The 22,622-nt window shown below is 38.4% G+C and overlaps 1 protein-coding gene across 9 annotated transcripts in view; it reads left to right on the top strand.

Moving 5' to 3' along the window:
- Positions 1-22,622, top strand: part of PDE10A (phosphodiesterase 10A) — a 666,160-nt gene that overhangs the window by 527,465 nt on the left and 116,073 nt on the right. For all 9 annotated transcript variants that reach the window (XM_055114307.2, XM_055114308.2, XM_003820230.6 and 6 more), the window contains 2 exons: positions 16,313-16,433; positions 17,700-17,749. In XM_055114307.2, the coding sequence (XP_054970282.1) occupies positions 16,313-16,433; positions 17,700-17,749 (171 nt within the window). The remainder of the gene's footprint in view (positions 1-16,312; positions 16,434-17,699; positions 17,750-22,622) is intronic.

The following is a 22,622-nucleotide window of genomic DNA, read 5'->3' as shown; positions in this document are numbered from 1 at the left end:
CTGTAGATCACCTTAACAGGTACAATAATAATGAAAAAGTTTTGAAATACAGTGAGAATTACAAAATGTGACATAGAGACATGAAGTGAACACAGGCTGTTGGAAAAGTGGCGCTGATGGAATTTGATGCAGGGTTGCCACGCACCTTCCATTTGTAAAACATGCAATATCTACAAAGAGCAGTAAAGCAAAGCACAATCAAAATGATGTATGCCTCTGCTGACATTCAGAAATACATCTGTTGGGTAAAGTACTTAAACTACATCTTTTCTTTCCCTTAATTTTCTCATTATTCAGCTGCCCTTGAATGCTTAATCCTTTTCTACTAGCAATCTTAAACTTAAAAAATGTTTGCTGTATCAGTCAGTGATTTAATACTATTTTATCTCAAGGATCCCTTTTCGCTAAACTTGTTAGTGTGAAAAGCCCTTTTCATCTTGTGAACCTTTTTGTCCTAAATGAGATTCATTAATTTATAAAAAGCCCTTTGAAAATTATAATGTTCTTTTGGAATATTAGTTTTTATTATTTCTGTTTTATTGAACTGAGCTAATGATGTGTTTTCCAATTAGTGCCTTGTTGATTTGCAGAATCCCTGCCTGTGTGCTTTCTACTTCGACATGAATTCATTGTCCAGGGACAGTCCTGATAATCAGCCATGATCGTTCTGTCCTCATGCCCTGCTTGTTCCTCTGCTACCCTCTCTTTTAGTACTTCCTCCTGCAGTTTCTGTCATCTGTGCTAGCATTCTTTAAGATGCATTCTCTAAACTTCGGAACTATGCTACTCCTAAATCATACCTGATATGGTTTGGCTTTGTGTCCCCACCCAATCTCACCTTGAATTGTAATAATCCCCATGTGTCAAGGACTTGACCAGATGGAGATAATTGAATCATGGGGGCGATTTCCCCCTGTTCTCATGATAGTGAGTGAGTTCTCACAAGATGTGATGGTTTTATAAGGGGCTTCCCCCTTTGCTCAGCACTCATTCTCTCTCCTGCCGCTCTGTGATGTGGTACCTTCCACTATGATTGTAAGTTTCCTGAGGCCTCTCTAGTCATGTGGAACTATAAGTCAACTAAACCTCTTTTCTTTATAAATTACCCAGTCTTGGGTATGTCTTCATAGCAGTGTGAGAAGGAACTAATACAGTGCCCTGTTTACTCTCTTGTAATCCTTTGAAACAGCTCTGTGTAGCATTTCTTCTGTGCTCAGTTACACTGTAGAACAAGTGAAGGTGGCTGCTTTTTCTCTTTTCCCCGTAGTGCTAGGATAGACTCAGGGTGAATATCTACTGGCCCTTTATATGCTGTTTAGGATTTAAAAAATTTTTAAAGTAAGCATTTGCAAAGAATCAGTGGCCTCCTCTGTGTTACCCCCAAGCTTTTCCACCCATACCTGTGTAGCTCGCAGATTTCCTTCATGGGTCATTATAGTTGCTCATTACAGAATGGTTAGATTTTTAGCCTGTGCCATTTGTGTGATATAGATCACCTTTATTTTTAACAACTTTTTCTTTAAAATGCCTAAATCATTTTGATAACTCAATTCTTAAGAATATAAAGCACTGAAAAAAGGGGGGTACCTTCTTGTAAAGTTAAACATACATTTATCTTGCAATCCAGGAATTTTACTCTGAATTTGCTAAAGATAATTGAAAACCTGTGTTCACAAAAAGACTTCCATAAGAATGTTCATAGCAGGCTTTATTCATAATAGCTCAAAACTGGAAACAAACATCCCAAATGTCCAGCAATAGTATGGCAGATAAACAAGGTGTAGTACATTAATACAATGGAATGCTACCAATAATGGAAAGGAACACACTACTGAAACACATAGTACCATGGCTGGTTTGCCCTGACATCCTGTTGAGCCAATGTAGTAGGTTCAAAAGAGTACATATTGTATGATTCCATTTACAAATAATTCCAAAAGCTGGCAAAACTAATCTATGGTGGGAAAAGTCAAAAAGAGTGGCTGTCTTGAGGACAGGGATTGATTAGAAAGGACTATGGGAGGGAGTTTATGAAGAGATGAAATATTCTTTCTTGGTAGGATGTATGTTACAAGGATTTATGCGCTAGTACCATTAAGATTTGTATATTTCAGTGTCTGTAAATTTTACCTAAAAAACTAAAAAATATTAACATCTAGTTAATACATTTACTATTTGAAGTGGTATGGCTTAGCAATTCTAAAACTACCTCTGTGTATTCTAGACTTGAGAAAATATATAAGTATGTTAAGGATATTGACAGCCAGATTTCACATGTTGGGTGAGGTAATTACAAATACGGAAATAGGAAATAGTGGAATGTATACTGTAGTGTTTGGTTGGAACCGGAGGTATCAGAATGAGTCATGGTTTTTCATCTCTTCTAATATATGTATATGTAAGTAGACAAATACATGCAGAATGACAATTATCAGCTTACACATACCTATGTGTGTGTTTGTGTGTGTATGTGTGTGTATATATATGCCGAGACCAGCTCGGTTGGGGAGACCCTAACCCAGCGGCACTAGAGGAATTAAAGACACACACAAAGAAATATGGAGGTGTGAAGTGGGAAATCAGGGGTCTCACAGCCTTCAGAGCTGAGATCCCCGAACAGAGATTTACCCACATATTTATTAACAGCAAGCCAGTCATTAGCATTGTTTCTATAGATATTAAATTAACTAAAAGTATCCCTTATGGGAAACGAAGGGATGGACCGAATTAAAGGAATAGGTTGGGCTAATTTTCTGCAGCAGGAGCATGTCCTTAAGGCACAGATCACTCATGCTATTGTTTGTGGCTTAAGAATGCCTTTAAGTGGTTTTCCGCCCTGGGCGGGCCAGGTATTCCTTGCCCTCATTCCGGTAAACCCACAACCTTCCAGTGTGGGCTTTATGGCCATGAACATGTCACAGTGCTGCTACAGAGATTTTGTTTATGGCCAGTTTTGGGGCCAGTTTATGGCCAGATTTTTGGGGGGGCTTACTCCCAACATGTCCCCCTTCTTTGATTTGCAAATCGATAAAAGCAGAGGCAGCTTTGTGATGGTGAGCTACTTCTCGCAGGAGTCAGGATCCACATCTGCAGACTATACAAAGACAAACAACACAGATTTATGAAAGCACAATCATCATTGAAATTACAAAGCTTCCAAGTGTTTTTATCCATATTAATGGGTTACTAGCTGCTAATTTGTCTGCAGCTCCTTTAAGCACTCCAGTTCCTTGCATTAAGCTCAGGCGTGCCTGGGATGCTTTAAATATTTGTTCTTTTAATTTTGCTGTATCCAAAAACCAGTTTGTAGATTGTCCTTCTAGAAGCTTTGTTATTCTTTCCCAAATTTTGATCTTACTAAGAGCTATTAATAGTTTCCACAAATCCTTATGTTTAGCTCCTACAATGAGCCATATCATTTGAGGTTGAGGTGCCACTATACCACCATGGTTCCAGATAATAGGAACTTTTGCTGTATTTTTTGCCATTTCTACCATCTGACTGTTCTGTTCAGATCAGCTGAACATAGTGTATCTGTGGCACGCAGACTGAGAGGTGCAATTCAAGCTAAACAACCCCTTAGGGGACCAATTAATAATGATTCCATAGGAATCGTTGTGCAGCACCTCTGCCTGTTCTGCAATGCAATCTTACTAAACAAGTATGTTCATATTTTCTAACTGGGTCCAATCCTGTTTACAAAAAGGTTTTTGAGGGTGGTATGCCTCAATTATAGTAGCAGATTTATTATGGTAAATACTGAGATCAGAAAGCATGTGTAACTGTGTTATAGAGTGATTGCATCTAGGCATTATTGCCAGCCAAGATTGATAAATATGCCCAATAAGTATAATTGTTCTCTGTGTCAGCCCTTGTTGAAGGAATACTCATGGCAATGGTGATCACTGCTATCATAGCTACCATTAAATTACTCGTTGTGACTGGTTGTACCGCTTTCCTCAGGTTTTCTTCTGCCATCTGTGACAGCTTCTTGATCTGTCCCCAGGTGGGTGGCTGTGTTTGACGGGTGTTGCTCGTGACAGTTGAGGTCCTCCTCAGCGTCAGTCTCGACATGGCTGCAACTGGGGGGTCCTCGGGATCCTCCCACAATCTCTTCCTCGGCATCTGGCTCATGATAAGGTTTCAGGTGTCTTGATGGCATCCAAATCGGCTGTTGATTTGGTCCTGGAGAAACACAAGCATAACCTTTACCCCAAGTTATTTTACCTATTTCCCAACGTTTTGTTATTGGATCTCTCCACCAAATCGGTTGTTCTGCTTCTGTCTTTGCATCTGGTTTCTGTAGATACTGTTCAGCTGCTGATAACATCTGGCCTTTGGACAGGCTCAAAAAATTTAAAGTTAATAATGCTAGATTCAGTTGCATCAGTGGGGTTCCATATTCTCTATTTCCCCCTTTTGCAACTGCTGTTTTAGAGAAAGATTCATTCTTTCCATTATGGCTTGTCCTTGAGAATTGTATGGGATACCAGTAATGTGTTTAATATTCCACATAGAGAAAAATGTAACTAGAGCTTGGCTAGTATAGCCTGGGGCATTATCTGTTTTAATAGAAGCTGGAATACCCATCACTGCAAAACACTGCAAAAGGTGACATTTAACACAGGCAGAAGACTCTCCTGATTGGCCTGTAGCCTAAAGTGAGAAAAGATATCCACACATACATGTACATAAGCTAGTCTCCCAAACGAGGGAACATGTGTGACATCCATTTGCTAAAGAAGAGTTAGGTTCCAGTCCTTGAGGATTAACTCCTCCTGTAAAAGATGAGGAATGTACCATTTGGCAAGTTGGGCATCGTTGGATAATATTTTTAGCTTCTTTCCAGGTAATGCTGTATCTGCGTTTGAGGCCAGAGGCATTAACATGGGTTAAATTGTGAAAGTGTCTAGCATTAGATATTGCATTAGCAACTAGGTGATCGGCCATTTGATTCCCTTCAGTCAAAGGTCCTGGAAGAGGTACATGAGCCCTAATGTGAGTGATGTAAAAAGGGTGCCTTCTACTTCTAACTGCTGTTTGCAGTTGGGTAAATAAAGTCATCAGTTGTTCATCTGTATGAAATCGTAACTGAGCATTTTCAATTAACTGTGCAGAATGAACCATGTATGAAGAATCAGAAATCACATTAATAGGCATATCAAAAGCAGTCAATACCTCAATTACAGCTACAAGCTCTGCTTTTTGAGCTGAAGTATAGGGTGTCTGGAAAACTTTACCTTTTGATCCAGAATAAGAAGCTTTACCATTACTAGACCCATCTGTGAAACAACGAAAACGCTTAGCAGGCTGCAGGTTGTTTACTGCAGGAATTGTAAATGCAAGCCATTTACAGTCTTGCTCAGCTAAAGGGATAGCAAACAAACAGTCTTTTAAATCTATGACTAATTATTAAAGGCCAATTTTTTGGAATTGTAGCAGGAGAAGGCAGTCCTTGGTGTAATGCTCCCATAGGTTATATAACTGAATTGATAGCTCTTAAGTCAGTTAACATTCTCCATTTACCTGATTTTTTCTTAATTATGAAAACTAGAGAATTCCAAGGGGAAAATGTTGGAGCTCTGTGCCCATTTTCTAATTGTTCAGTAACTAATTTCTCTAAAGCCTCCAGTTTCTCTTTACTTAGTGGCCATTGTTCTATCCAAATTGGCTTATCTGTTAACCATTTTAAAGGTATAGGTTCTGGAGGCTTAACAATGGCCGCCATCAAAAATTATTTCCTAATCTTTGGCAGGAACTTTGTTTTTCCACTTGAAGCGGTTTTTTCAAACCTTGCAAATTTTTTTTTTAGTCCCATGCCAGGGACATACCTCGTTTCATGCATCGTATGTTGATTCTGAGGGCTATATAATTGTTCTGGAATTAGAACTTGTGCTCCCCATTGTTGTAATAAATCTCTTCCCCATAAATTTATAGGTGCAGAAGTTATAATTGGTTGAATAGTCCCAGGTTGTCCATCGGGCCCTTCACAATGCAAAATATAGCGACTTTTTTATATTTCAGGGGCTTTACCAACTCCAACTATGTTAAATTGAGCGGGTTGAATTGGCCAATCGGACGGCCAGTGCTGTAGAGAAATGATGGAAATGTCTGCTCCTGTATCTACCAAACCTTTAAATTTCTTTCCCTGAATAGTTATTTCACAAGTAGGATGTTTATCAGCAATTTGATTTACCCAATAAGCTGCTTTGCCTTGTTTGTTTGTGCTTCCAAATCTTCCTGTTCATTTAATTTCACTTTTTCCCATTCCCACATATGGCACAATCAGGAGCTGTGCTTTGTGCTCTCCTGGCTCTGCTTTCCAGGGAACAAAAGTAGATACAACAACTTGAATTTCCCCATTGTAATCTGAATCAATGACTCCTGTATGTATTTGTACCCGTTTTAAACTTAAACTAGACTTTCCTAAAAGTAATCCTATTGTACCCGCTGGCAAGGGTCCACAGGCTTCTGTTGGGACCTTTTGTGGGGGTTCCCCAGGCAGAAGGCTCGCAGCTTTTGTGCAGCATAAATCTACAACGGCACTACTGGCTGTGGCAGGAGACAGACATTGTACAGGGGTGAGGGAATGGCCTGAGCTGGAAATGCCCCGGTTTAGAATGGGGCCTGAGACGGGTCCCTCATGGCATTTCCCAAAATTGGGTTCCCATCTTTATCAAACTTAGAGTGACACTGAGTAGCCCATTGTTTTCCTTTTATTACATTTTGGATATATTTCAGGCTCAGCAGTTTTCTTTTTTCCCCTATCTGGCGGCCTGACTCGCTGATTTTTTTCTACATTCTTTTTTAGTATGACCATGCTTCCCACAGTTAAAACAAGCTCCAGAAAACGTAGTATTTCCTTTATCCACTCTCAGTCCTGTCATTGCCTGTGCTAGCAGAGTAGCTTTATGCAGGTTACCTCCGATACCATCACAGGCCTTGATATAATCAACTAAATGTGCTTTCCCTCTGATAGGTCACAGAGCAGCCTGGCAATCAGGATTAGCATGGTCAAAAGCTAATAACTTCAATGCTATATCCTGAGCAGCCAAATATGCAATCATTATCTATATTATACATATATATCTATCATTATCTATCTATCTATCTATCTATCTATCTATCTATCTATCTATCTATCTAATGCATTAGAAGCATTGACAGCAGTGTGATATAGCTTCAACTCTTGGATTTTAAATGCCATTTTCTACTAAAGGGAACTGGGATTTCTTTGAATTAGAAATGGCTGATTCAAGGGCTGGCAAAGTATGTGACAAAAAGGTAAGGAAGTGTTGAGGGAATCATTAGGACGTGTCAAAAGCATATAGGAGCTATCTTGAAGGGGTTTCTGCTTGCCAAATCTGGGCCAATTTGAGCATCAAATTAAATGACAGTAATAGTGGATCAAGATAAGTCTTTGATTCCATGTTCACATGGAATCTAAGTTCACATGGAGGAAGTCAGGGAGGCAGCCAGGCAGGCTCACTCTTCTTCGGATTATGGCTTTCTAGCTTCATCACTTCATTGTTTCGCTGAAAAAAATTCAGAACCTCAATATGATATTTAGAAAACATCAGACAAACCAAAATAGGCCTATATTCTTCAAAGGTATCAAGTTCAAGAAACACAAGAAGGGCTGAGGAACTGTTGTACATTGAAAGATGCTAAAGAAATGTGATGCCTAAATAGCATATGTGATCTGGGATTTGAACTTAGACGGGTGGGGGGTCATAATCCTTTATAGGACGTTTTTGGGACAACAGGTGAACTGTGAATGTGGGTTTTTATTTAGCTAATATTGTTGCAGAAACGTTAAATTTTCTGGTCATGGTAACTGTATTTAACTTGTAAGGGAATGTTCTTTTACTTGGGAAATGCACACTGAAGTGTCTAGGAATAAAGGGGCACACCAACTTGCTCTTAAAATATTAAAACATATTTATAAAACGTGTGTGTGTGTGTGTGTGTGTGTGTGTGAGTGTGTGTGTGTGTGTGCGTGCGCATGTCCATGTGTGGAGAGAAAGATTGATAGATACAATTTACTGATAGAATGCTAAGGCAAATAAGACAAATGGAATTACTGGTAAACCTTAGTGTCCTGGTTTAGCTGCTGTCACAAAGTCCCATAGACTGGTGGCGTAATAAACATCAGAAATTACAACTCTGGAAGCTGTGAAGTTCAAGATCAAGGTGATGGCAGATTCGGGGTCTGCTAAGGACCCTCTTCCTGACAAGAGGCAGCTGTCTTCTTGCTGTGTGCTCACAGGGTGGAAGTGTCCTGTCCCTAATCCCATTCATGAGGGCTCTATTCTCCTGACCTAATCACTCCCCTGAAGCTCCCACCTCCTGATTGCGTCACAGTGAGGGTTAAGATTTCAGCATAGGAATTTTAGGGGGAGACAGAGATACAGTCTATAGCTCTGGGTAAAAGGTATACAAGGTGTTTCTTGTACTATTCTTGTAATATCGAAATTTTTCTGTAAGATCGAAATTATGTCAAAATAAAACATTATAAACAATATAAAAAGAAACAAAGGAATCATATAAAAAATGATGAGAAGATATTTTTCCAATATTGAAGTTTATATTAGAAACTGAGGAGCTCCTTTTTATGCTGTTAAATATTTATCCAATTTAACATTTGTCTCATTATGGCTTCTTGTTTATTGTTGGCCTTCAAGATATGTTGGTGCCACCTCATAGAATCACAGACTCTCGGGACTAACAGGGGTCACAGTTTCCATGTGATTACTGAATTGCCTCTAAACTTTTTTGGCTAAGTAGCTGTCTAATGCATGTTTACATAACTAATTCATTTTAGCAGTCATGGGAACATTTGTCCTCCCGGTTAAACTAGCTTTTACTTTCTTTCTGAACCAACAATTAACACTGATTTGTTCATTACCATTTTATTTTGTAAAATATTATTTCCCCCTAGGCAAGAGAGTGGCTTTCCCCTGGTTCTCAAACTGTGTTCCAAATGCCCTGAGGCACCACAGCAAATGTACAAGAGTAACTCAGGATATATTAAAATGTCATGGGAAACACAGTGGCATATGTTGGACAGAACCTGATGTAGCTTGTCATATGTTATATATATACATATATATACATATAGCTTGACAATGTTAGCTTGACATAGTTCAGTTTTAATATTAGATCACTACAGTTCTATCGTTCAGGTCTTACCTTTGTGAAGCTGTGTTTTTGGTGGTTGCTCAGATAAAACACAAGTACTGCATGAAATCAGCATGGAACAGAATATGAAGATGGTGGTATCCAATTTGATTTGGGAAAAATGTGTAGCTCCCAGCTTACTCTACTTTGGAATTTTAACTCGACTCGAATTACGAATGCTGCAGTGATGCCCAGTATAAACTTGTTGTAGTTTCTCTTAGGAAAGTCATGAAGGGACTTTATGAAGTTAAAAATGCTGTAAAAATACAAGTTCTTAACATCTTTATTAGTATGCTTATTGTAATTGTTATTAGTCAAGCCACAGAATTCATGTTTATTCAGTCAAACAGAAATTGATTCCTTTATCATGGGGTTTCCATAGAAGTGTCTTACAAGTATGTGATTTGACATTCACGTAATTTGTCTCCTCAGCTTTGCCTTTCATAACAGTCCTGATAAACAACAGAATGACCACAAGGCTAACAACCAAATAACAATTTTGCTTATTCTTGTACATTTGCATGTAATTTTACATTTTACAGTATATTATGGTTTGAGTGATTTGTTAATATGTAGATAGACCTTTAATATTTGAGTTAATATGTCCATATAGAAATTATAGTAAAAACATTTTGCTGTCATAATACTTTTGCAGTTATAATGAGCAACAAAAGGAAACAGGATGTGCTAACATTCTATTAGATGAAATATTAGAATTTGAAGCTTAATATAAACAAGAAAAAATTTTAAAACCTAGGTCATAGCTTATCTTAGAAATTTAGTGTTGGAAAGGGAAAGCATTTTACAGACAGTATAATTCAGCCTTCTTATTATACAAATGAGAAAACTAAAGCCCAGAGACGTGAAATGAAACCTCATGATAAACTGTCCACATCCCAGAATGTCTTCTTGTTCTCACTTGTTTGTAACAACCCATTTCCTGTCCAAAAGAGATGGAGAACAGCTGGTTATTGATCTCAGCACTGCACACAGGTCATTATTACAGAGCCTGTTCTCAGAATTATATGCTAAGAGGAAGGAGTCAGCCGTGTATCATTTGTGTGGAGCCTGAATGACTGAAAACTCCCCTTAAGCTGGCTAATGCTTTTTTCCACATGGAAAATGAAGAATTCAGAGAATGTATTGGTTTATTTAAAAGAAATATCTAGTGATTTTTAAACATGAAGCTTTTGCTTGTCTGGATCTAGGTGTTCAAAGTCTATCATTATGACTTAGGTCTCTCACTATCGTTTGGCTCAGCTTTCTTTTAGGCTAGCTTCATTCTCATAGAAGCTCCTTTTAAAGACTGTGGGGTAAAGAAAATACAGAACTAGTGCTTGGAATAAGTGGAATAAGTAAGGAAGAGAGAGGGTATGATAGAGTAGAATATTTTATCTGAAGTTATTCAGAACTTGAAATAGCTCGAATAGGATCTGGTTACAGATGATAAAGAAAATAACCTAAGTTTTGGTGACCTCAAACAATGCTGTCATATTTTAGAGTCATTAGAATTTCAAGTGTTCATGATTTTTATGTAAATTCTGTAATTATGTAAATACCTATCAACAGGTACCTGGGTAAGAACAAGACTTGGACAAAAATCTGGAGCTAGAAAATAACTGAGAAGTTTTGGCTGTTAAGATTACATTTTAGCAATAAAAAGTCACAAAACTGAGTTGGAGACCAATGACTTATCATGGTCAAGTGTGCAACAAAGCAAGTAGGGCCAACAAGGCTAATGGGAGGGGGAATCAGCCCTTAGAAATGTTAGGCACCACCCAGGAAGGCAGCAGACGTGAGAAGGGAATACACACACCTAAGAGAACCTCTTCTACAGCCGAGGCTCTCAGTGCTTGGGAAGAGAGCAGGGAGTGGCTACCACAGGTAAAAGCCTAATAGTAGCAGTTAGTAGTTTTTGAAGTTTGAAATGCAGCCTAAGAATTGCTTGGCAGGTTTCTATTTTGCCACTTTTGGTCATAGTAATTAATTGATTTATCCTGTTCTCTTTACTTGGGAAGCTCTTCCCTCAGATTTCTCCAAGTCTCACTTCTTCTGTCCCTTCCTACATGGGGATCCTTCAGTGCGGAGTTCTGTCTGCTGCTGAGTATGTCTGTTCCAGAAGTGTATTCCCAAACTGCAGTCACCAGAGGGTGTGTTGGAGACCCCATTGTGGCTCATTTTTGAGACAAACCTTGAGCTAAAACTTCATTGATCACCTGATCTCCATGAGCCCCTTTTGATTGGTGCTCCTCAGTGGAGTTTGGGTCTCTTAATAATTAGTGCTGCATTCCAGCCTGGGCAACAGAGCTAGACCCTGTCTCAAAATAATAATAATAACAAAGAATTAATGTCAGGGTAGAGCTGATGTCCAGTAGTCCCCCAAATCTAGTAATTCTGCCTGCCCCCGTGATACTCAGTCACCCAGGCAAATGGCTGCTGACCTCTTGGGAAAGGCAGGCGGAAGATCTGTGCTATACATTTTTGGTGGCATAGTAGGATTCTTCTCCAAGGGGACCTTGCTTTCTCTTTCCTTATTTAAGGAGTTCTGGGCCTGTGAATTGGCTCATGTCTGGGAATTCAATGAAGTATTCTGACTTTCTCTTGTGGTCATCAAGCCAGATTTTTGTTCATTTAAGCCACAACTTTTCTGTTTAGACAAATGAAAAAAAATATGTCAATAGGCTGCGCTGTTCAGTTCCAGGGACACTGTTATCTTTGTTTTGTGTTGCTATACCAGAATACTACAGACTAGGAAATTTATAAATAAAATAAATTTATTTCTTACAGTTCTGGAGACAGAGAAGCCCAAGGTCAAGGTGCCTGCATCTGGCAAGGACCTTCCTGCTGCATCATCCCATGGCAGAAGGTGGAAGGGCAAGAGATCACGCTTTAGAGAGAGAGGAAGGTGGCCAAACTCATCCTTTTATTCAGAAACCCACTGCTGAGATAACTAATTCACTCCCCCAGTAATGGTATTAATCTATTTATGAAGACAGGGCCATCATGACCTAATCATCTCTTAAGGTCCCACCTCTCTGTACTGTTGCATTGGGGATTAAGTTTTTAACACAAACTTTGGGAAGTACATTTAAACCATAGCACTCCACCCCTGGCCACCAAAATTCATGTCCTTTTAACATGTAGTGTACATTAATTACATTTCAGTGGCCTCAGAGTTCTTAAGTTGTACAGCATCAGTCCAGGGTCTCATCTAAATCAGGTATGAGTGAGACTCAAGGGACAATTCATCCTGAAACAAACCTTCTCCAGCTTTGAGCCTGTGAAATCAAAACAAGTCATCTACTTCCAAAATTCAATGGTAGAAGAGGCATAGGATTGATATTCCCATTCCAAAAAGGAGAAATAGACAAGAAAGGGGGTAACTGGTCCCAAAAGTCCAAAACTCAACAGAGGAAACAACATTAAGTTTCAAAGCTGGAGAATAATCTTCTTTGACTCAATTTGTCCCATTCTGGGCACACTGGAGTTGGGGTTAGGCTCCCTAGGCCTTGAGTATCCTTGCCCTTACAATTTTGCTGGGGCCAGCCCACACTTCAGCTCTCACAGGTTGGTGTCTCATGCCTGAGCTTCTCCAGAGTTGTGGAGTTGGTAACTCTACATTTTGGAGTCTCTGAGATGGCCTTGCTCCCAGGGCTTCTCTAGGTATTGGCCTACTGGGGGCTGTCTGTGCGGGCTCCACTGCTGTAACAAGTTTGTCCGTGGGCCCCGGGCTGTCTACTACATCCTTTGAAATCTAGGTAGAGGCTGCTGTGGCACCACAGCTCATGCAGCCTGCAAGTTTGCAGTTAGTATTATGTGGATACCACTATGACTTAGTGTTTGTGCCCTCTGAAGGTGTGGCAGGAGCTGCACTTGAACTCACTTGAACCGTGGCTGGGGCTCACATTGTGAAGGAATGCAGGGATTAGAGTCCTTAAGTTGCCTGGGCAGCAAAAGCTGAGGTTCCATGGACACCTTCTGGAAACCTTGCCCTCAAGGCCCTGCTCTGAGCCTGTGGTGGGAGGGATGGCCTCCAAGATCTCTGAAGCAGCTTTATGGTCTTTCTCCCATTGTCTTGATGAATAGCACCCTGCTACTTTCTGTCTCTACTTAGGTTTTTAGAAAATGGTCAGTTGCCCATAAACCCTTGGTTTGTTCTGCTAAACATGTCTTTTCACACTTAACGTATCTAGGCTGCAAATTTTCCAAATCTTTCCATTCTGCTTCCCGTTTAATTATAAATTCCACCTTGAATTTCTCTCTACTCACATCTTACTATGTGCAGTTAAGAGTAGTCATGAAGATCCTTCATTATTTTGCTTAGAAATTTCTGCCACCAGATACTTGAGTTCATTGCCCTTCAGTTCTGCTTTCTATATAGCCCTGGGACATGGCTACAGATCAGTCAAGTTCTTTGTGACTTCATGAGGATGGCTTTTACTCCAGTTGCGAGTATCTTGTTCATTTCCATCTGATACCTCATCAGAATAGCCTTTATTGTCCATGTTTCTATCAGCATTCTGATTGTGACCACTTAAGTAATTCCTAAGAAAGGTAAAGCCCTTCCTACAGCTGTTTTTTTTTTTTTTCTAAACCCTCACCAGAATTTCCCTTGATGCTCCCTTTATTGCAGTCTAGGTTCTTTACAGCCATTTCCTCCAAGTTCTTTTGTCCTCTACTCATTTCCCAGTTCCAAAGCTGCTTCCACATTTTTAGATATTTGTTATTGCCACAGCCCCACTTCCTGCTACCAGTTTTCTGTTTTAGTCCATTTTGTGCTGCTGTAATAGAGTATCTGAGACTAGGTAATTTATAAAGAACAGAAATTTATTTCTTACAATTTTGGAGGCTGGGAAGTCCTGGGATGAGGGGCCTTCATTTGGTGAGGGCCTTACTGCTGTGTCATCCCATGGCAGAAAGGAGAAGAGCAAGAGAGAATGTACAAGAGAGAGAAGGGAAGGGGACCAAAGACATCTTTTATCAGGACCCCACTCCCGTGATAACTAATTCACTCCCCCAGTAACATCATTATTCCATTCACAAGGGCTCTGCCTTTTAAAGGTCCCACCACTCAACACTTGCATTCAGGGTTAAGTTTCCAAAACATGAACTTTGGAGGAAATGTTCAAACCATAGCAGTTGTGATCAAGCAGCTATGCTGAATATTTCTGTGACCAAATTCCTCTGCAGCTTTGCTTCTGTTGGTTGTGCTGACAATACCCACCTTGTCTCTGGATGTTAAGTGCTCCCACTTGTCTTCTGCCACATCAATATCCCATCTTCTGGGTGAATTCAAGGAACCCAGCCATATGGCAGCAGTTCCCTCATTAATTCCTGGCCTGCACCAGAGCCAGGTATATATTCACATATGCCAGGGCTCCCCCTGTAAATGTGTTTCTCATGGCCTTGGTGAAGGGGGGCATCCCTAGGATATAGCCAGGGGATTGCGAAACTAGTCTCCCATCATCAGCCAAATCTAGCATTCCAATCTTGCTAAGCCTTTGAATATATACCAGGGAAGTTCTGAGGCTTCAACCTCATTGAGCATCGGCCACTTTTGGGAACAGATTTCAGCCAACCTAGCACTAGCATACTGAACCCAAGTAGGTGCTCTCATATAAAAACCTGCCTTATTTACATATTGATTCTCTTCCAACTAGAACGTGAGCTCATTGAAGATAATATCTTTAATGGCTTGTTCCACTGTTCTAGGGTCTCTGATGACTAGAAGAGAGCCGCCTCTAGTGCATTGTCAGGATGGTCAGTGGTGTTTGTCCAATCATTGGTTGGTTACTTACTTGTTCATTCAACAGGTATTTATTGAGTATAGTGCTCAAGAAAACAGCAAGTAATAGACCTTTAGAAGTGGAGGTTATCTGAATGATCAAGAAGCAGAAAGATGGCCAGGGTTGTGACAGTGAGGGTAGACAGAGTGGGGTGTGAGACGCAGTTTTGAGCTGGATAGTAACCATGCTTTGCAGCACGTGGTGTGTTACTGTGCGAGGCGTTTTTGTCTATTATTCCAAGTGCAGTAGGAAGCCCCAGGAGTGTTTGAAGCCATGGAGAGACAGAATTTTATATTTCAAGTTTACGGTGCCTGTTGTTTTGAGACTAGGTTTAGTAAGACAAGTTTGGGAGCAGGGAGATTAGTTGGAGGACTGTTTTTTATTCCTTTAGAGAAGACACAGTATAGCTTGAACTGGAGCAGGGTGGGGGTTGACATCTCCCTGTCCACCTGCTGTTGTCACTGGTGCCATGATGAAGCCTTGTGCTGTGGACATGCTGTGGGGCTGCTGCTGTGGGGACAGTGGCTGCAGTGCAAGCGCCTAACTCTTGCTATGGTGGCAGGGATGAGAGCAGACCAAGGTGGAGCCATATAGATGGAAAGGAATGGAAAGTTAGAGTGGCATACAGGGCACTTGTTTCACCCAGTGCAGCGACTGCAGCAGACTTTCCTAGCATCTTACAGAGGTGCACTCAGCAAGCTCTTGTATGATATTATTTTTACTAATCAAGTTACCTAATATATATAAAACTTCAGAAACAAAGTTAAAATTTGTAACACCTACTATTTAATATATATAGGCTGCATAGATGCAGTCTATGGATAATTCTAAATAAGAAGTTGGCCGGGCACAGTGGCTCATGCCTTCAATCCCAGCACTTTGAGAGTCTGAGGCAGAGGGATCACTTGAGCTCAGGAGATTTCGAGACCAGCCTGGGCAACATGGTGAAAGCCTGTCACTACAAAAAATACAAAAGTTAGCCAGGCATGGTGTGGTGGTGTGTGCCTGTAGTCCCAGCTGCTTGGGAGGCTGAGGTGGGAGGATGGCTTGAGCCCAGGAGGTAGAGGTTGCCGTGAGCTGAGATAGTGCCACTGCATTCCAGCCTGGGTAACAGAGACAGACCCTGTCTCAAAATAAATAAATAAATAAATAGTCATAGCAATTTTAATTTTCAATCTACTTGTTTTATAGAATAGATTATAATATTTAAATCATGTGCTATAAAAGCATAATGAATAACTTAGTATATTAAGTCACATATATTAATAGTATGTCTTACAGACTAAGGAATTTTTGTTATATTTTATTTAAACTCTGTTTTTATTTTTGTTATTTTTAATCCAAAGTACCAAGATACGAATATGCAGGGAGTTGTATATGAACTAAACAGCTATATAGAACAACGGTTGGACACAGGAGGAGACAACCAGCTACTCCTCTATGAACTGAGCAGCATCATTAAAATAGGTAAGAAGCATTTTGTGTTCCTCTTAGAAAAATTGGGCAAAGATTCTTTTACAAAAAGCAGCAAAAAAATACTTACTAAGAGGCAGATGAAAGTCATTTATATTTATTTGTATTTCTGGACTAAATTTGAAGTGAGAATATTTTATTATGAAACTACCAGAGGTGAGTCAAACCTAAAACTTTCTAAATTATCTAATCCCAAATAAGTATCTGCCTGATATATACAGGTAATATACTATGCCTTCTAATTAACACCTAGTTTCCTTTGGAAAGCATAGTTTTATTGAATTAAATCACATCTTTATAAAATGTATTAATTTTAAAGAGAGACTAAGCATTTTAAATGTATTTGGGTAAATGACAATTTTATATACCATTTAAGAAATGGTTTATGTTGTGAATAGAATGGGGGAAAGTTAGAAAAGTACTATTTTAGAAGGATACACTTGTTTTTAGGACATGATTTTTCAGAAGGATACCCACTATGACAATTGTATCTTTTGTTTTTTAATTTGAAAATAAAAATATAAATGATACCAACCATAATAACATTTATTTTGTATTTAACCATATGCTAGGCACCTGTCTATGCATATTATATGCATTAACTGACTTATTTTTATTACGGTCTCATGAGGTTGTTTTTATTGTTACCACCATTTTACTGATGAAGAAGCTATAGAACAGAGAGGTTAAACATCTTACCCAAAGTCACACAGGTAAAAAGGAGTTAAGTAGGGGTTTAATTGAGGCAGTCCCTCCAAGACTTATGCTATTAACTATTATAGTTGCCTTCAGATGACCCTGAGGCAATTTTAGGTAAGTTAAATTATGTTTGCTTCAGTGACAATTATAGATGAATACATCAGCTTTTTGGGTTGATACTTAATTTGGTTATTTAATATTATAAATATCACTTGTGGTATTTTAAAGACTTAAAAAATTAAACACAATTCTCAAATTTAAAAAATATTCAATAATTCTGAATAAAGTTCAACAAATATGTTACTATGTAGTACGTTGACTGCTATATGCATTTGAGCATATCGTCTTAAATTTTATACTCACTGATGAAAAATGTAGAGGATATTTTAATTATGCTATTAAGTAAAGCCATAAGTGATTTTGTTCCATTTACTGCATGACCATTGATTCTGTTAACAAATCAATTTGAAAGACTCACATCTGCCTCTCACCCTGGAGAATGCATACATGTTAGATTCTCCCACTGAGCTCAGTTTCTTCCTTTTCTTATTACTTTGGCAGCCACAAAAGCCGATGGATTTGCACTGTATTTCCTTGGAGAGTGCAATAATGTAAGTATCTAAATTTAGATTTTGGTGCTCTAGATAAGAAAATATCATAAGCTCCTTTTAAAAAGTTATAAACAACCAACATTTCATGATTAAGTACTTTTCATTTAAATCATTTTGTGTGTTGTTTCTATATTTGGTTATTACCAGTCAAGAATTTTACTGACATGGCAACATTTAGGCATAAAATCTTGTGTGTGTGTGTGTGTGTGTGTGTGTGTGTGTGTGTTTTTCCTTTGGCTTTGGTTTGTGGTACCCCACGTTATAAATGGCATTTCTAGATTTGGTGTTTTGCACAAAAGGTATTTGGCACTGTGAGCTGGGATGTTGTAGAGGAATGCCTGTACCCTCTCTACACATGATCTACAGTAGAATTAAATGAGAACAGAAAGTTGAACATTTTCTGGGTGATTTTTAAAGTTTTTTGCAGATGACTCTAAAAGTCCTAGGGCTCTGTGTCTAGATCCCTAAGCTGCCTTACTGTAGTAGGCTCAGGCCAGTCAAGGAATGGGGATTCTCAGCTGTGGCTGTTCCAGTCTTCTGCCAGCAGGCCGGATCCTGCGTTTCTGGTCTAACTTACCGGGAGCACAGCCCACCGGAAAATGCAACATAGAAAGGCGCTTTCAAAAGTATTTCAAGATGTTCAATTACTGGCATTTGATTTTTGATACAGTATTAAAAAGTATACATATTTTAGCATAACTGAGCCAATAATGCTAATATTCATAAGTTTAATGTATAAATTCCCTCATAAGTTTATTTCACACATTTTTGCTTCACATTTCTTATGTGTTAGGCATTGCTATCTTAGATTTGGAACGTATTTTTGCAATATGCTACCTGTATTCTTGAGTAATCAAAATATGTATTATGTACATTATATACAACGTTACTAGGAATAGAGACAAAAGCATTCTGAGATTTTTAATAGGACTCTTAAATATAACAGTTTTGCAAAGTGTGAAAATAGTTGCACAAAAATATTTATTGGCTGATTTAATTAACTTACAGCTTATCTTATTCATTTCCATAGCCATTGTTTTCCCTTGTATTGTAACAAATTACGCTTGTTACCTCAAAAATGAAAGGCTTATTTAGGGCAAAGACATTTTCTTGTTCATTCTTGTATTTCCCAAGCCCCTCTCCTAGTGCCTTTCATATAAACCGTCAGATAAGAATGTTTATTAATTTGCATTACTCAGATATTACTACCACTTCTAAATAAACCATATTTCAGACACTGGTAGTATTCTAAAATGGTTAAGCTACTAAAATAACAAATGGATATTACTTTTTTTCGGTGCATTAAAAATTATTTTTAAAATGTCAAAGTTTTTATTAAAAGTAATTTCTTTTAGAAAAATATTCTACAGTTTGCCATTATTTTTTAATTGGCTGATATGTGTGGAATGCAGTCTGTTGTGGTCCACGTCACATTACTCCTTCTGAGCCACCTCCAGCAGCCCCCCAGTTGGCCACGCAGCTGTGCTCACTTCCAGCCCCTTATCCTCGGGTCTCTAGTTCAGATCGGGGTGGACATGTGGCCCATGAGGGCCCCAGCAGATTCTTTGCTAAAACCTGTATCTTGGACTCAGCAATTCTAGCCGTTCACCTGAACAAAAGTGGTAACAATCCTGAAGTTGAGGCTGCCTCTACAGGCTGGTCTCTCCTGCCCTGTGGAAAGAGAATAGAGACAGCTGCGGGCAGAGACTGAGAGGTGCAGGCAGCAGGCACCCTATGGCTACAGTGGACGGGAGCCCAAAATGCTGACTTTGCGGGCTTGGTTTAGGTTACAAAACCCACATTCTTAATCACTTGGCTTAAAAAAATTTATTTATTTTTTGCTTTATTTGCAGACTTCTTTATACATTGGCCTCAATGAAGTAGTTCCTCTTAGGATTCAGCAAAACGCTTTTCTATCTACAATATCTAAATTGTAATTTTATGTATCAATTTGAATTATTTAATCTTTACTTTAGTAACTTAAAGGACTGGTACAATATCCTCTTAGTTTTATTCTGGCTCCTTATTCTAAACTCCTAAGGTCAGTCCATTTACTGGGCATGCTACTCTCTAGGGGCACTGATTCCCTGTTCCTTCTTTCTTTCCCGCATCTCAGGGACTGAGTCTGTCTTCTTCAACTTAATATCCCTATGAACAGCAGGGTATATAGCAAAATTGTAGCTGTCTCTGAGCTTCCCAAGTCAGATCCCACTGTACACTGTATTTTGCTTTCTCAACGTTATATAAGTCTCCTTCATGGAACATAGCTGAGTCTGTGATTACATGTTTTTCTGTGATTTGAGTGGTTATTTGTTTATCTGGCTTTCTTGCTAGAATGTCAGCTTTATGAAGACAGATACCTTATCTGCCTGGGAGGATAATTCTTGGGGATAATTACTGTGTTTTGCTCACTCTATTTTGCCCTTTATGCATTCCACCTAGATAGCTAAGGCCTTGTTATTTCCTTGACCCAGGGATTTCTGTGGGTAGGAAGAAGACATTGGCTGAGAAGTCATAAGTTCACTCAAGTGTTTTTTTAGATGTATCTACATGATTACTACTTTCTTTGTTCTTCATTTCTTCTTGTATCTCAAGTCGTCCATCTGGGATCATTTTTCTTCCATCTGAAATGCATTCTCTAGAATTTCCCTTACCGAGAGTCTGCTGATGGAAAGCACTCTCAGTTTGTGTTTGTGTGAATTTGTCTTCATTTCACCCGCTCCTTGGAATATATCTTTGGTAGATAAAGAGTTCAGGTTGATAAATTATCTCTCTGAATATTGACTAAAATAAAGATACTGTTTTTAAATTTATTTTGGTTTTCATTATGGTTTTTTTATTTCCTGTACATATTTTCAAACTTGTCTTTTATTTCTTGAAATACATTAACTATACTTCTTCTATGTTCCTTTGAATTTACAGTTTCTTGGGCTTTGTTTCGTCCAACTCTGACAGATGGTGGCTTTTTTGCTTTTGTGTTTTATGGTTTTCTTTTTATTTTTCCTTTCTCTCTCTCTCTCTCTCTCTAACTGTGAATTCTATTCTTCCGTGGGCCCCTTAAATGGATACTCTCGAGGCTTGTTAGAAGTGCCTTTCTAGTTCCTTTCTTGGAGATAGACATGCATTTGTTTCTGCTAGTCACTTAAGGTACTACCAATCCAAAACCATTTTAAACTAAATTATCTGGTTGAGATGAATTTTCAGGCTATAAAGTAGTATGGCTTCAAGAGTCCACTCCACATGATGCACAATTATGACTTCTCAGAGGAGATTGTTATTTTCCCTCCAGTACTAATTTCAAAATAATCTGGTTTCCTTGCAGCCTCTTTGCTGGGGTAAGTGTATTTGTCCTTCAACCTAAGATGAATGTTTGGCCTGTTGCCTGTCCTGGCCCTCTAAAGGGGTCTCTATTTAGACTTCCTCACAGAAAGGCCCCAACTTTTCTCTCCTGTCTCTCACTCTCCGTGTGGCTTTCCTGGGAGAAGATCAGTCTATTCAGTCATTAGTAATTCCCTCAAGAGAAAGACAGCTTTGGGATCTGGTTACCTCCCACGGTTCCTTTATTTACTTCCTTTTAGATTTCTGTGGATTCCTTCCATTCTTCTCAGCCCAGCAAAGCAATATAAAAGATGGGTAAAATATATTTTATGCAGCCTTTAAATAAATTTGAAATTGTTTTTTCAAAAGTGTCAGCCAAATGATCTAATCTGCTGTATCGCTGGCAATAGAAGATACACTTCTAAAATATAACCATATTAAATTAAATAAAACATCTTTTGCATAGGTAAGCAGATACATGTATATATTTTTGTATTTCGCCTTTTGCACATGAAAGGCAGCATAGTCTACATAATTGTCAATCTTTAAAAAATTGTCTCGATTTGGAATCATAGCAAGAAAATCTTAAATAACTCAATTTCACAACAAAAATTATATACTATAGTGACAAAATTATAATAAAACACAAATAGACTGAGAAAATTTTCTGTCCCTATCAACAAATACTAAGGGTTAAAAAAAGAAAGAATTATACAGTTTTTATACTTATTAAAGTATGAATTTCTTCGCAGTAGAAATAATTAAATTTCTGAAATTGATGTAATGAGAAATATAACAAATAACATTTAAATATGTCAGAAGTTCTAATAGAATTTAAAAACGTGCATTCATATAAGCAAGGAGGAAAGAAGTTCTATGTGTTTTATTCACATAGAACATTTAGCAGAAGATAAAAACAAAACTAAATACTAAAAAGCACTAAAATTAAAACATAAAATATTATTATGGAAATCATTATGTGATTATAACAAAATTACTTGTAAAGAAGATCCAACTGTTAAAAGAAAAAAAACTTAGATCAGGTTAAAAAACCAAACTGTCTTTTATTCTGGTACATTGAAGTTTCTGAAGCAAAATGGAGAAAATGGACAGAAAAATAGTAGTATTTTTAATTATTGAGAGATCAAGAAAACAACTTAGAAGAGGTTATCAATACATTATTATTTATCCAAATAATACACATATTAAACTCAGTATATTAGGTTAGGATTTACCAACTTGTGATTCCTTTTCTTTTCTGGGCTAGACCCTAACTTTAATGTATTTAATTTCTGTCTAAGAATTCTTCATGGGATTCCTATAATGACTAAAAACAAAGGAAACTGGAGGGCTCAGAAGACAGGAAGATGAAGGAAAGTTTGAAACTTCGAAGAGACTTGTTGAATGGTTGTGACCAAAATGCTGACAGTGATATGGATAGTGAAGTCCAGGCTGAGGTGGTCTCAGATGGAGATGAGGCCTGGCTACTCCTAGCCATGCACAGTCATATGTGTTCACAAAGAGAAGGTTTTGTGTTTAAAAGGGAAGCAGAACG

The sequence above is a fragment of the Pan paniscus genome, chromosome 5, assembly GCF_029289425.2.
Source record: "Pan paniscus chromosome 5, NHGRI_mPanPan1-v2.0_pri, whole genome shotgun sequence".
NCBI classification, from domain to species: Eukaryota; Metazoa; Chordata; class Mammalia; order Primates; family Hominidae; genus Pan; species Pan paniscus.
The sequence above is the reverse complement of the archived record's forward strand: the minus strand, read 5'-3'. Positions and strand labels throughout refer to the sequence as shown.